The sequence below is a fragment of the Eschscholzia californica genome, unplaced genomic scaffold (genome assembly GCF_041429995.1).
Source record: "Eschscholzia californica isolate CP2 unplaced genomic scaffold, dmEscCali1.0.p SCAF_1, whole genome shotgun sequence".
Classification (NCBI taxonomy): Eukaryota; Viridiplantae; Streptophyta; class Magnoliopsida; order Ranunculales; family Papaveraceae; genus Eschscholzia; species Eschscholzia californica.
Window position 1 is genome coordinate 78,855,740 of NW_028238198.1, and position 11,635 is coordinate 78,867,374.

Here is an 11,635-nt window from a genome sequence, read left to right on the forward strand (position 1 = left end):
AGAAAACATTATTTATAGAAAACAAAAAGACTCTTTTCAAGTAGAAAAATCTTTTCACATATCTCTCCAAATAATTTATCAAAAGATATAACTATTAATAACCAAATTCAAATTCAAATAATAGAAAATTAATTTTCTAATTTTATAAAATAGACTACTTAATAACTCGTCCAAAATTCCAACAATCCCCCACTTGGACAATTATTAAGATAATACCTTTGCCAAATATAATTGTAAGTAGTATTTATGCATAGAGTACGGTATCTTTCGATTTGAACCATACCTTAGTGTAAGTGCACAAAGTTTTATCGAAATCGCAGGTAGCTTGTAGCTTTGAACCAGTTATTCCTTGTGATAAAACCGGTAACACCACACACACAATACATTTGTTCTTTTGCTCCACACTTTCCTCGCTTAGCACTTATATGGCCATGTGCTTCTTGGTTTCATGAACTCTCCTTAGATAAACTCTAAATCTAATGAGAGGCGGCACCACCTTTACGTTCACATAGTTGAAGTTCTTCCAGTATCTTTGCTACTTTAGAGATACTTGTCTTTGACTGAACTTCATTAAGAGTTTTAAACTCAACCTCAAACCGTAGCAACCAACACTTATCATCCTAGATAGGGTTAGATATAAAATTTAAGTGTTGAAACTAGCCACTTATCAATGACTTGGTGTTACCCATTGAACCTAAGACTAGTCATTTCCTAGTGTTAGGTTGGGTTGCCGTCAATGGTGACTTTTATGTAAAGAGTTTCAACCCCATCTCTCTAGATGTTAATCTATACATACCTCTCGTCTGAGGTTTAGTAAATAAATTCGCTAAATTGTATCAAATATGAGAAACTATAATTCCATCATGAATTATGTATTTCACATTTAATAGTACAGACTATGTCTAATCTTCTCATTTTTCCACTACATGCACAATCACATTAGAGACCCCCACAATTTCAAGATTCCAACAATTGACTGTATCTCTCTTACAATTTTATGTTCAATTTATGAGAGCATCATATATTAAAGCAAAACAGTAACGTTCTCCACTTGACAATAAGTCGGCCGCCTTAGTGTCAAGATTGTTACAATGTAGAATAATTTTTTTTTTTCCCAATATTGCAATAATCATCAATATATAACCACACAGTTGGTGTATTTGGATCACTCATTGATTTTATGCCATCTTCATCCGCTTACCCCACTATTTCTGTTGTGTATTGAGATATCTTATGGGATCCATATCGAGCCACAAACATGTCTTATGGGATCAAGAAATTATCAAGCTTTAGTTGCCAATCCAAAACAATTTCCATAGGTTAATGGGATTTATTCTCATCATAAGAAATAAAATTCATGCATAACCAGTTTTTTAAAAGAAAACAACATTGGTATATAAATTTTGAGACTAGAATAATATATACGAAAACCACATTAACTAATCAATATTTCGCATTGATAATGTGACGATCAATATTAATTCATTTATACATAATATCATAATATTATCTTATGCACACTACTTTAGCAACACACATGAACTAACATCAATATTGGCTTGATGTCCTCAACTCCATCTCACTTACCAAAATCTCTCTAGTAATACTAATTATCTTTAGCATGTATAGTATGTATAAGGACAACAATTATAACTAGATAGATTTTCGGGTAAGTAGAAGATATTAACAGACAAAATAGAGTGCATACATTGAAATTTCATAATTTACCTGCAAGTATGTCCTCATACCACAATTACAATCCTGAAAGGTTCCAATGTTTATCTATGGTATTCTTTCATCTAACTCTCACCATCACCCCCACTATTTTAAATATGTATTATTATGGTTCAATGTGATTGCCATTGACTAACAATATCAATGTATAATATAAAAATAAAAAAAATACTAACTATGTGCCCATGTCATAAAGAATATATATCACTGTTTGGTGTCATAAGACTACAATACAATCTATAGTTCAGTCTCTCTTGTAACTCTTTAATATGTAAACATATGGTGGCATCACAGTCATAATTATTTAGACAAATTAATCAGTAAGATTAATGAAGGGTTGACACATACCTTGTTGTTGGGTCCATACAAACTTTTGTATTCTGAGAAATTGTATTACATCTTCATTTATTAATTAATTTTCTGTCGTTCAAATTTATTGCCCAATATTTCCTAGAACCATTGATCATTCCAAGGACATTGGAAAAAACCCAAGTTGCCTTATGAATAGTCACCTCTATTCAAATCATAGTAACCATATGATGCTTTCTAATTATAATGGTTAGTTAGATGCATCATGTTAGATTGTTAGATAATACTACACTCATTTCATGGCCTTCTTTCGGTTCTCATAAACAAATGTACTTGCACTCCAAATTGTGTTTCAGATAAAGTTTGAACTTTCCTTGTTGATACACCCCAAATATTCATTAATTTACCCTCCACCTTTATGACCCATGTCTAGGGTAAAGAAACAACAAACAAGAAGTTCAAACGGATGATGCCATTTTTTTCCATAACTATGTAACTTATGCATGGACAAATTGTCCATATTCTGATTCTAAAGGTCACCTCCACCAACATTAGATAAAACACAAATTTCGCAAAGATAAATAAAGGAGAAAAGAAAACTTATCTGATTAATGTTTGTCCTTCTATCTTTTAGTCTGTAAGTCCTTTGTCTAGTACATTTCCGAAGGAATCGCTCCAATGGATGGAATCTTTACTTCTTTGCATTATATCATCATCAAGAATTTGGTGTTGACGTCCATCTCCATGAATACTCTGAATCTAAACTATAATATTTTCTTTCTTTGTTTTCTTATACAATGTTATCTTTATGAATGAGTAGGATCAACTACTTCAATTTTTCAAAACAATAAATATCGTCTAATACCAAGTTCCGTTGTGAAACTAACCATTCCTATCTAACTCATGGAATAAGATTTGAACCCCACAGAAAACTGCAACTTGTCCCATGCCCAAACTTATTCATTTTGATTCTTATCATAGTAGCCTCAATCTCCACAAAATAATGCTTTAAGATTGTTATTAAATTTGTCTTAGGAAATAATGACGTAATTAGGCGATTGGCAATATTGCCTCTCAAATCCAATCAACTATCTTAACATAGAAAGAAGAATGAAGACAAAAGATTTTACTTCCTTACTATTTGTAATTAGATTTAGGTTCTTTCCATACATGTAATTATAGTTCCTTATTTTAATTCCCTCTCTTATGTAAACTTCTCCATTGTAATTCTCTATATATAATTGTTCACCACATAAATAAAAATACCTTTTGATTATCATTCTTTCATGTCAGACTCATTATTTAACATGGTATCACGAGCATAAGGATTTCTTCTCTGTCAGTATTATCGTGTGATTATCAATTTGCTTAAGGATTAATTTTCTTTTATATATCGATCATCTCACTTTCAAAAGCTAGGATTCTCATCTTCGTGTTATACATAAATCATCCATCTTCAAAGGTCAGTAACACTTTCTTACTCATTTACATTTTCTGATTTTTGCCAAAATTTTCGAAAATATTTGTGATTTTTTTCCGAATATTTTTTAACCTAATTTAGGTTAGAAATCACTTTGTCCTGTTCTGGTCCAATTCTAGTACTGAATTAACCAAAACCGTGCACAACCGGAACCAAATTCCAAATTTGGTTCTTGACCCCAAACCCGGTCCTTTCCCATACCGGATAACCAAAACTTGATAAACCTGGAACTGGATTCTAATTTTTGGTTCCCGAACCAACCTGATTTACTACAATACCGGGATAGCTTAAATCGCCCTGACCGGAACCATATTTCTATCTTTGGTTTCCGACTACTCTCATCCTTCTTCTCCGACGACCGAACCATTAGGGTTTCTTTCTCGCCGAAATCATTTACTCCTTGTCGGTACGAGTCACAATCGAACCTTTAGGAGACCCAACACCCTTCCTTCTGTTTTAATTCACATTAGATCGATCTAAAGAATCCTTCTCTCTCTAGAAGTATAAAAACCATCACCGGTTTCTTTTGCTCTGAGCAATCAATTTTTGGACCAAAATCCACCGGATTTTTTCCCTGCACTTCATAGATTAGGGTCATTCCAATACCCAATATACCGTTGCAGGTCTGATTGAGTCATCATTTTTGGTTCTGAGACAACCCTAATTCGGTTGACATTTCTGGTTTGAAGCCAGATTTTAAACTTTCGTGACAGTCTCTTTTACCCATAAGTTTCTGTTGCCTTTGTTACTTCGTTTGTGACACTTACTTCTGTCACTATTTTCCCAACAGTAGTATTACTGTTGCGAACAACTCTATCACTTTGTTTTCTTCCTTTCAATCCGACATTATTAGTCTATATGACTTCTCTTTACTTCAGAACTATACTTCTGACTTTATCATATGTGACAATGATTTTCTTGTCAACTTCAAACGTAACGACATTATTTTTGTTGTTGCACATTATGTCAATATTTGACATTTTTTCGACAAAGGTATTCTTGTCGAACATAACGAAAACATTACTTGAGTTGTCACTTCTACAACCTATTTTTGGTACTTTCTCCTTCAATATGTTTTCAACAATGCATTTTCTAACGAACAAAACTACAACATCACTTTTGGTGTCACTATTTTTCTCTCATTTTTATTTTTCTGGTTTTGACAACCACAACTTCTTTTTCACAAATACCGTGACATCCACTACGGTACATTACAATTTCATCATAAATTTTTTAAACTTATTCTCTCGAGTTTTTCAACTAATTTTTCTCGACCCATAATTTATATTCTTTCTCCTTCATCGAGAACGATTTTTCCCGGTATAGATACTGGTGACCCTAGCCCTACGGCTACGACACTTTTCTCAGGAACTATTCTTTCCATCCACCTTACTTCGTGGATTATCGACAGTGGAGCTTCAAACCACGTCTGTTTTTCATTACAGTGTTTTAGTTCGTACGAACTTGCTCCTCCATCACTTTACGTTCAAATTCCTGATGGAAGCACCCTTCCCGTCAAACATATCGGTAAAGTAGTTTTTTCTGACTCTTTACATATAGAAAATGTTTATCATATTCCAAGTTTCAAGTTTAATTTGATTTCTGTACGACAGTTATGTAAATCTTTAAATTGTCTTGCGACTTTCTCACCTTCCCACTGCGTCTTTACGGAAGTTTTGACAACCCGTCTGATTGGACAGGCTGATGAGATTGGCGACCTCTATATTTTACGTCGTACCTCTAAAGCACTTACCCTTTACATAAGTCGCTTGACATTTGGCACCGCCGACTAGGACATCCAAGTTTGAATCGCCTCAAACACTTATCTCAACGATTTGATTTTATTCACTTCGACTCCACGCATGACTGTACAATTTGCCCTATGGCTAAGCAATCTAAATTGCCTTTTCAGAAAAGTACAACAGTTAGTACTTTTCCTTTCCAGTTAGTACTTTTCCTTTCCAGTTAGTTCATGCTGACATTTGGGGACCGTTTCCTGTTCCTTCGTTCACAAATAAGCGATATTTTCTCACCTTAGTTGATGACTATTCCAGATATACTTGGACATTTCTTATGCAGTCCAAGTCTGAGACTAAGAAATATTTAGAATATTTCTTCAATTTCACAATTAAACAGTATCAAAAGACTATTAAGTCTGTTTCTTCTGATTTGGCAACCAACTCTACCTGCCCTATTCAGACTTTTCGTTCCGACAATGGAACTGAATTTCTCACTAAGGACTTACAGTCTTGGTTTCAGTCGAATGGTATTATCTACCAACGCAGTTGCGTTCATACTCCACAACAAAATGGGGTCGTCGAACGCAAACATAGACATTTGCTGGATGTCGCTCGTGCCTTGCGATTTCAAGCTAATCTCCCCCTCAATTTTTGGGGTGAATGTTTAAAAACGGCAACTTACTTAATTAATCAGATGCCAACTCCAATTTTATCACTTAAGTCACCTTATGAGGTTTTATATGATACTCCACCAGACTACTCGACCCTCCGTGTCTTCGGGTGTTTGTGCTTTGCTCATAATTTTAAAGCTACTACTAAATTTGATATGCGAGCTAAACCAGGAATTTTTATCGGGTACCCTTATGGAAAAAAGGGTTACACCATTTATGACCTAGAGACTAAAACTCTCTATGACTCTCGAAATGTAACTTTTTTTGAAAACAAATTTCCTTTTGAATCGGTTACTGACGTTTCATCTGACTCACACATTTTTACTCCTTTGAATATTTTGGATGACCATGTGCCTTCTCCCGACACTTTTCAGACTCCGTTGCGACACAATATTTTTTCACCTCCACCTTTAGTCGAGTCTTCTCCCTCGCCTTCGGTTGATTCCCCTCGTTTGCCTTTTATTGAGCCGACGCCTCCTATTTCAAGTAGGCCCCTGACTCCCTCTAATCCCAGCAAGGATATACCTTCATCATCTCCTGTAGAGGTGCCTATAGCTTCTTCTGATAGTGCATCTTCTCCAGACTTTTCTGCTTCCGCTTCTCCTCGGCCTTTTACCACCGGTGGCACTTCATCACTCGACTCTCCCGCCGAGGAATCTGATAATCCTACACGACCCATTCGTGTTAGGAATCCGCCTGCTTATTTGGCTGACTATATTCTTTCTAGTTCAGAAACGACATCTTCGCAAACTCCTTATCCACTGGTCGACTATATAAGTTTCGACCGTTTTAGTCCTTCTCATAAGGATTTTCTGACTTCCGTCATCACCACGGAAGAACCCAAATCTTACAAAATCGCCTCTGCTTCTCCAGAATGGCGTGAGGCGATGACTAAAGAGATTTCAGCCCTCGAGACTAATAATACTTGGTCTCTGACTTCCTTGCCACCTGGCAAGAAACCCATTGGTTGTAAGTGGGTTTACAAAATTAAATATCGTTCGGATGGATCCATCGAACGCTATAAGGCACGCCTCGTTGCCAAAGGGTATACCCAGGTTGAAGGTGTCGACTATCATGATACTTTTGCTCCAGTTGCCAAATTGGTAACTGTTCGTGTCCTCTTATCCCTTGCGTCTATCCAAGGATGGTCGTTGCATCAGTTAGATGTCAATAATGCTTTCCTCCAAGGAGACTTGGAAGAAGAAGTCTATATGACCATTCCTCCAGGTTTTAGCAACAAAGGTGACACTAGAGTTTGTCGCTTGAACAAATCATTATATGGTTTGAAACAAGCTTCTAGGCAATGGTTTGCCAAATTTTCCTCTGGTTTAAAAGCCGAAGGTTTTTCTCAATCTTCGTCAGACCATTCTCTTTTTAGTTATTTTAATGGTCCGACTACTATCTATATTCTTGTCTATGTAGATGATATCATCATTACAGGCAATGACAACAAGGAAATTGACTCCCTTCGACACCGTCTCGAGCAACGATTTTCTCTTAAAAATCTCGGACGACTTCAATATTTTTTAGGCCTAGAAGTATCTAGGTCCCCTAAGGGTATTTTCCTCTGTCAATGAAAATACACTTTAGATATTATCCGTGATTCTGGACTTCTCGGTGCAAAACCGAGTTTATTTCCTATGGAACAGCATTTGAAATTGTTACCTACAGATGGCACACCGTTAGACGATCCCACTTCTTTCCGACGTCTAATTGGTCGACTTCTCTATGTCACTGTAACGAGGCCTGATATCGTCTTTTCAGTGAATTATCTAAGTCAATTTATGCAGCATCCCCGTTCAACACATATGGATGCATCGACTCGAGTGCTAAGATATTTAAAGGGGACCCTCGATCATGGGATCCTCCTTTCATCCTCTAGCTCTTTGACACTTTCGGGTTTTACGGACTCTGATTGGGCCAGCTGCCCCATTACACGGCGTTCCACCACCGGCTACTTCACAATGCTTGGTGCGAGTCCGTTGTCTTGGAAATCTAAGAAACAACCGACCGTCTCCCGATCATCCGCTGAGGCAGAATATCGTGCCCTTGCTTTCCTTACCGCCGAGCTCCAATGGTTGAAATACCTTTTCCAGGACCTTCGGATTTCAATTCCAGAACCTTTTCAGGTCTTCTGTGACAATAAGGCGGCTGGCTATGCATATAGCTGTCAATCCAGTTTTTCACGAACGTACGAAGCATATCGAACTCGATTGCCACTTTGTTCGTGAGAAGCTTGAAAGTGGTCTTATTCAGATCTCTCATGTTCGCACCAACCGATCAGGTGGCGGATATTTTTACAAAGCCTTTGGGTTCTGACCAGTTTCACAAGTTACTTCCCAAGTTAGGCTTGACTCAGCTTTCTTCCTCCGCTCCAACTTGCGGGGGGGGGGGGGGGGGGGGGGGGGGGGGGGTAATGACGTAATTAGGCGATTGGCAATATTGCCTCTCAAATCCAATCAACTATCTCAACATAGAAAGAAGAATGAAGACAAAAGATTTTACTTCCTTACTATTTGTAATTAGATTTAGGTTCTTTCCATACATGTAATTATAGTTCCTTATTTTAATTCCCTCTCTTATGTAAACTTCTCCATTGTAATTCTCTATATATAATTGTTCACTACATAAATAAAAATATCTTTTGATTATCATTCTTTCATGTCAGACTCATTATTTAACAGGAAACACAAATAAGAGGGACAAAAGAGGGATGGAGATTAGAGGCTTGAAACGTGTACTAAGTACACTTTCCTTAAAGCATTATTTGCCCCCTCTCACTCGAGATTACTTGAAGGGTATTAGGCAAATTGCTTCCCAAGATATGACAAGCCTTTGTGAAACTACACCAAGTAATTTGTGGAGATTTCACTTAAGGAGCATTAGAGCACATTGAAGATAGCAAAGGATATTCCGACATAGTCACTCTACATGGTTTTCGATTACTTACAATGTGTATATAGAAAACATTATTTATAGAAAACAAAAAGACTCTTTTCAAGTAGAAAAATCTTTTCACATATCTCTCCAAATAATTTATCAAAAGATATAACTATTAATAACCAAATTCAAATTCAAATAATAGAAAATTAATTTTCTAATTTTATAAAATAGACTACTTAATAACTTGTCCAAAATTCCAACAATGCATGCTAGATATGGTTCACTTGTGGATGCCAGAAGAGCTATCAGTGTTATGACTGAACACAATATGATTTCTTACATTGCCACGAAGGGTATGCGCGCGAGCAAAAGCTTTGTGAGTCACTTAATCTATTTCACAAGATGAGGTTTTCGATCAATCCTTAACATTTGTTAATCTTCGTGAGGTTTCAGTTTCTCTATCCACCGTGGATTTGAGAAAGCAATTCATGGCCTTATTGGAGTATAACATTTGAAGTTTCTTCTAAGTGTTTCTCTGTTAATTATGCAGGATTTGTGATCAAGAAGATGAGTGGAAGAGATATTGTAATTTGGGATGTCATGGTTTTTCAAGGAAGTATTCAAACTGTTCTTAGAATTGTCTGTTTCGAGAATCACTGTATAGTACTGGACCCAAATTACCATTACTTTCGAATCAAAGAAGAGAACGATATTGTTAGCCAAAATCGGCCCAATAGTGAGCCTGATTCCGAACGGGTCACCCGGTTAGTTACCAAAGGAAATTCCAATTTCTATAAAGTGGACGCTCTTATCTTACAGAAGAAACCCTAGAAAGAAAGAAAACGCATGTGCGAGAAATCATGGAGGGAGAGAACTCGATAAAAAGAAAGGCTAACTGGGAAGAAGAAGAAGAACAAGAAAACAGTCTGTGCGAAGAAAATATTACGCAGGAAGAAATTGACAAATTAACCACAAGTTTACTCCAGAATTTAAAAGACGACAGGTATGGATTTATCTCTCCTTAGGATAAGTCAAGGAAGTCACAAAATTTACTAATTTTTTTTTTTCATAGGGAAAAAGTCACTGAGTATATGTCTCAATGGATGTTGATGAAGACCTATGAAGATAAGAAGAAGGAACGGATTGATACCTCTTTGGTAGATTTTCTACAGCTACATGTACAACTCGATACATATTTTGACGCCTTGGAGGATGGTTTTACACAATTGGATCAAAGTCCTGGTTATGTGCCATTGGACCAATCTACTCAAGAAGAAATAACAAATGAGAGTAAGCTCTGGGAGGTAATCATCTTTACGTTCAATGTTATTATGTCTTATTTTATTATTTTTCACAGTAAATTTGACGTCGTAATACGGTGTCCTGTTTTTTTAGGGATTTGGTGATCTATGCATAACTGCAGTAGACGCCTACGCGGATACCTTTAACTCAGTTGTCACTCCTAAAACTGAAGCATTATGTTGTAAATTAAATAAGGTATTGTAAAACCACAACTCGAACTTGAGTCCATATACGTCGTCTTATTGTATTGGCCTTTTCTTCTTGTTGAATTTCTGTTTTATGAACAGATTGAAGGTGTTGTTGATAAGCTATGTAATGATATCACGCTTGAGCACCTGGTGTTAAATAATATCCTGTGCAATCTGGACATCGTTAGAGAGCGGTACGACGAGGACGACGCAAGTGCTGCAACTGCAGATTTCACTGAAGAGATGTACGAGGTAATATCTATTTTTGTTTTTGAGTTTCGTTTAATAAATAGTGACTTTTAGTGCTACTGGTGTCGGAGATTGATAGACACCACTAGTGTTCCCCGTTACCTTTCAAAGTAGGTCCATAGGTTTCCTGTGTATGAAGTTAGGTCTGAATATTATTTTATTTTTTTACAAGGAAAAACTGATGAGTTTTTGCAACCGTAGTATAAAAGGTAGTTTGAAACGGTTAACGTTTTATTAATCTAAATTTGGAAAAAAAAGAACAGAGTTTGTAAGAGACTCAAGACAAGAAGTATATCCCTTGATCAAGAGAAGGACGAATGAAGAGCCTTTTTTGCTTGTCCACTGAAATCTGATAAAAGAATAATGAGAAACGATTCGGTGTTAGTGTACGATCTTCGATCAGTTACAGAGTTGTACACAAAATGTTTGGTTGTAGTATAATTTTTTGTATGGAGAAATTCATATGAGGTTTTTGCAACTGTAGGATCTGAAAAAAGAGTTGGCGGATTTGTTGAAGGGCAATTTTTGGTTTGATATTGCTGATGACTTGAGACTTTTCTCGGACTCTGCATATACAATAGCATCACGGTTGACAAATCTCTTGATTTGGAATTAGTCACTAGGAAGTCTTGGTTTGTTCTTTTCATATTGTCGGATCTGTTAGTGTAATTAATGGGTTTTAGCTAGTAATCCATATCATTATGTACAAGATATCATAGGGGTTACTGAAGTATTATGACAAGGGCTTCTTAGATAAGCCTTGCATGCTAAAACTATGGGTTATGCTTCCTCACCTCCTTTCCTAGTCATTTTTTTTTGTATCCCTTTAAAATTGGGTCTTTTGTTTAATCAACGAATGGATACTTGCTTCCATTAAGGCCGTTGATGTGGAGAATAAGAATATTATCCGCGGTGAAATATTTTCAAGGGAAGATGTGAAATTCCAACTACCGTCTCGAGCCACTATCTGGCTATCATCACAACCATTTTCTCTTCTTTTATCTTCCTCCTTTCCTTTAAGGTTGTGTTTGATATCAAGTAAATAATTTTGTAAGAGTTCTTTTGTTTAATTTTCATTTA

General features: G+C 36.2%; 1 protein-coding gene across 1 annotated transcript; it reads left to right on the forward strand.

Moving 5' to 3' along the window:
- Nucleotides 1-9,621: 9,621 nt before the first annotated feature.
- Nucleotides 9,622-11,635, forward strand: LOC147569536 (uncharacterized). The gene is made up of 5 exons (XM_086656019.1): nt 9,622-9,819; nt 9,889-10,120; nt 10,212-10,313; nt 10,406-10,558; nt 11,040-11,635. Exons 1-5 carry the CDS (start codon nt 9,677-9,679, stop codon nt 11,169-11,171), a joined length of 762 nt encoding a protein of 253 aa, XP_086512145.1. The 5' UTR covers nt 9,622-9,676; the 3' UTR covers nt 11,172-11,635.

Bases quoted from the DNA above. Each gene is read 5' to 3' on its own strand.
- LOC147569536 (XM_086656019.1), top strand. From the start codon at position 9,677: ATGGAGGGAGAGAACTCGATAAAAAGAAAGGCTAACTGGGAAGAAGAA. The intron at 9,820-9,888 runs GTATGGATTTAT...TTTTTTTCATAG, and splicing joins CAGAATTTAAAAGACGACAG to GGAAAAAGTCACTGAGTATA. The intron at 10,559-11,039 runs GTAATATCTATT...TTGCAACTGTAG, and splicing joins TCACTGAAGAGATGTACGAG to GATCTGAAAAAAGAGTTGGC.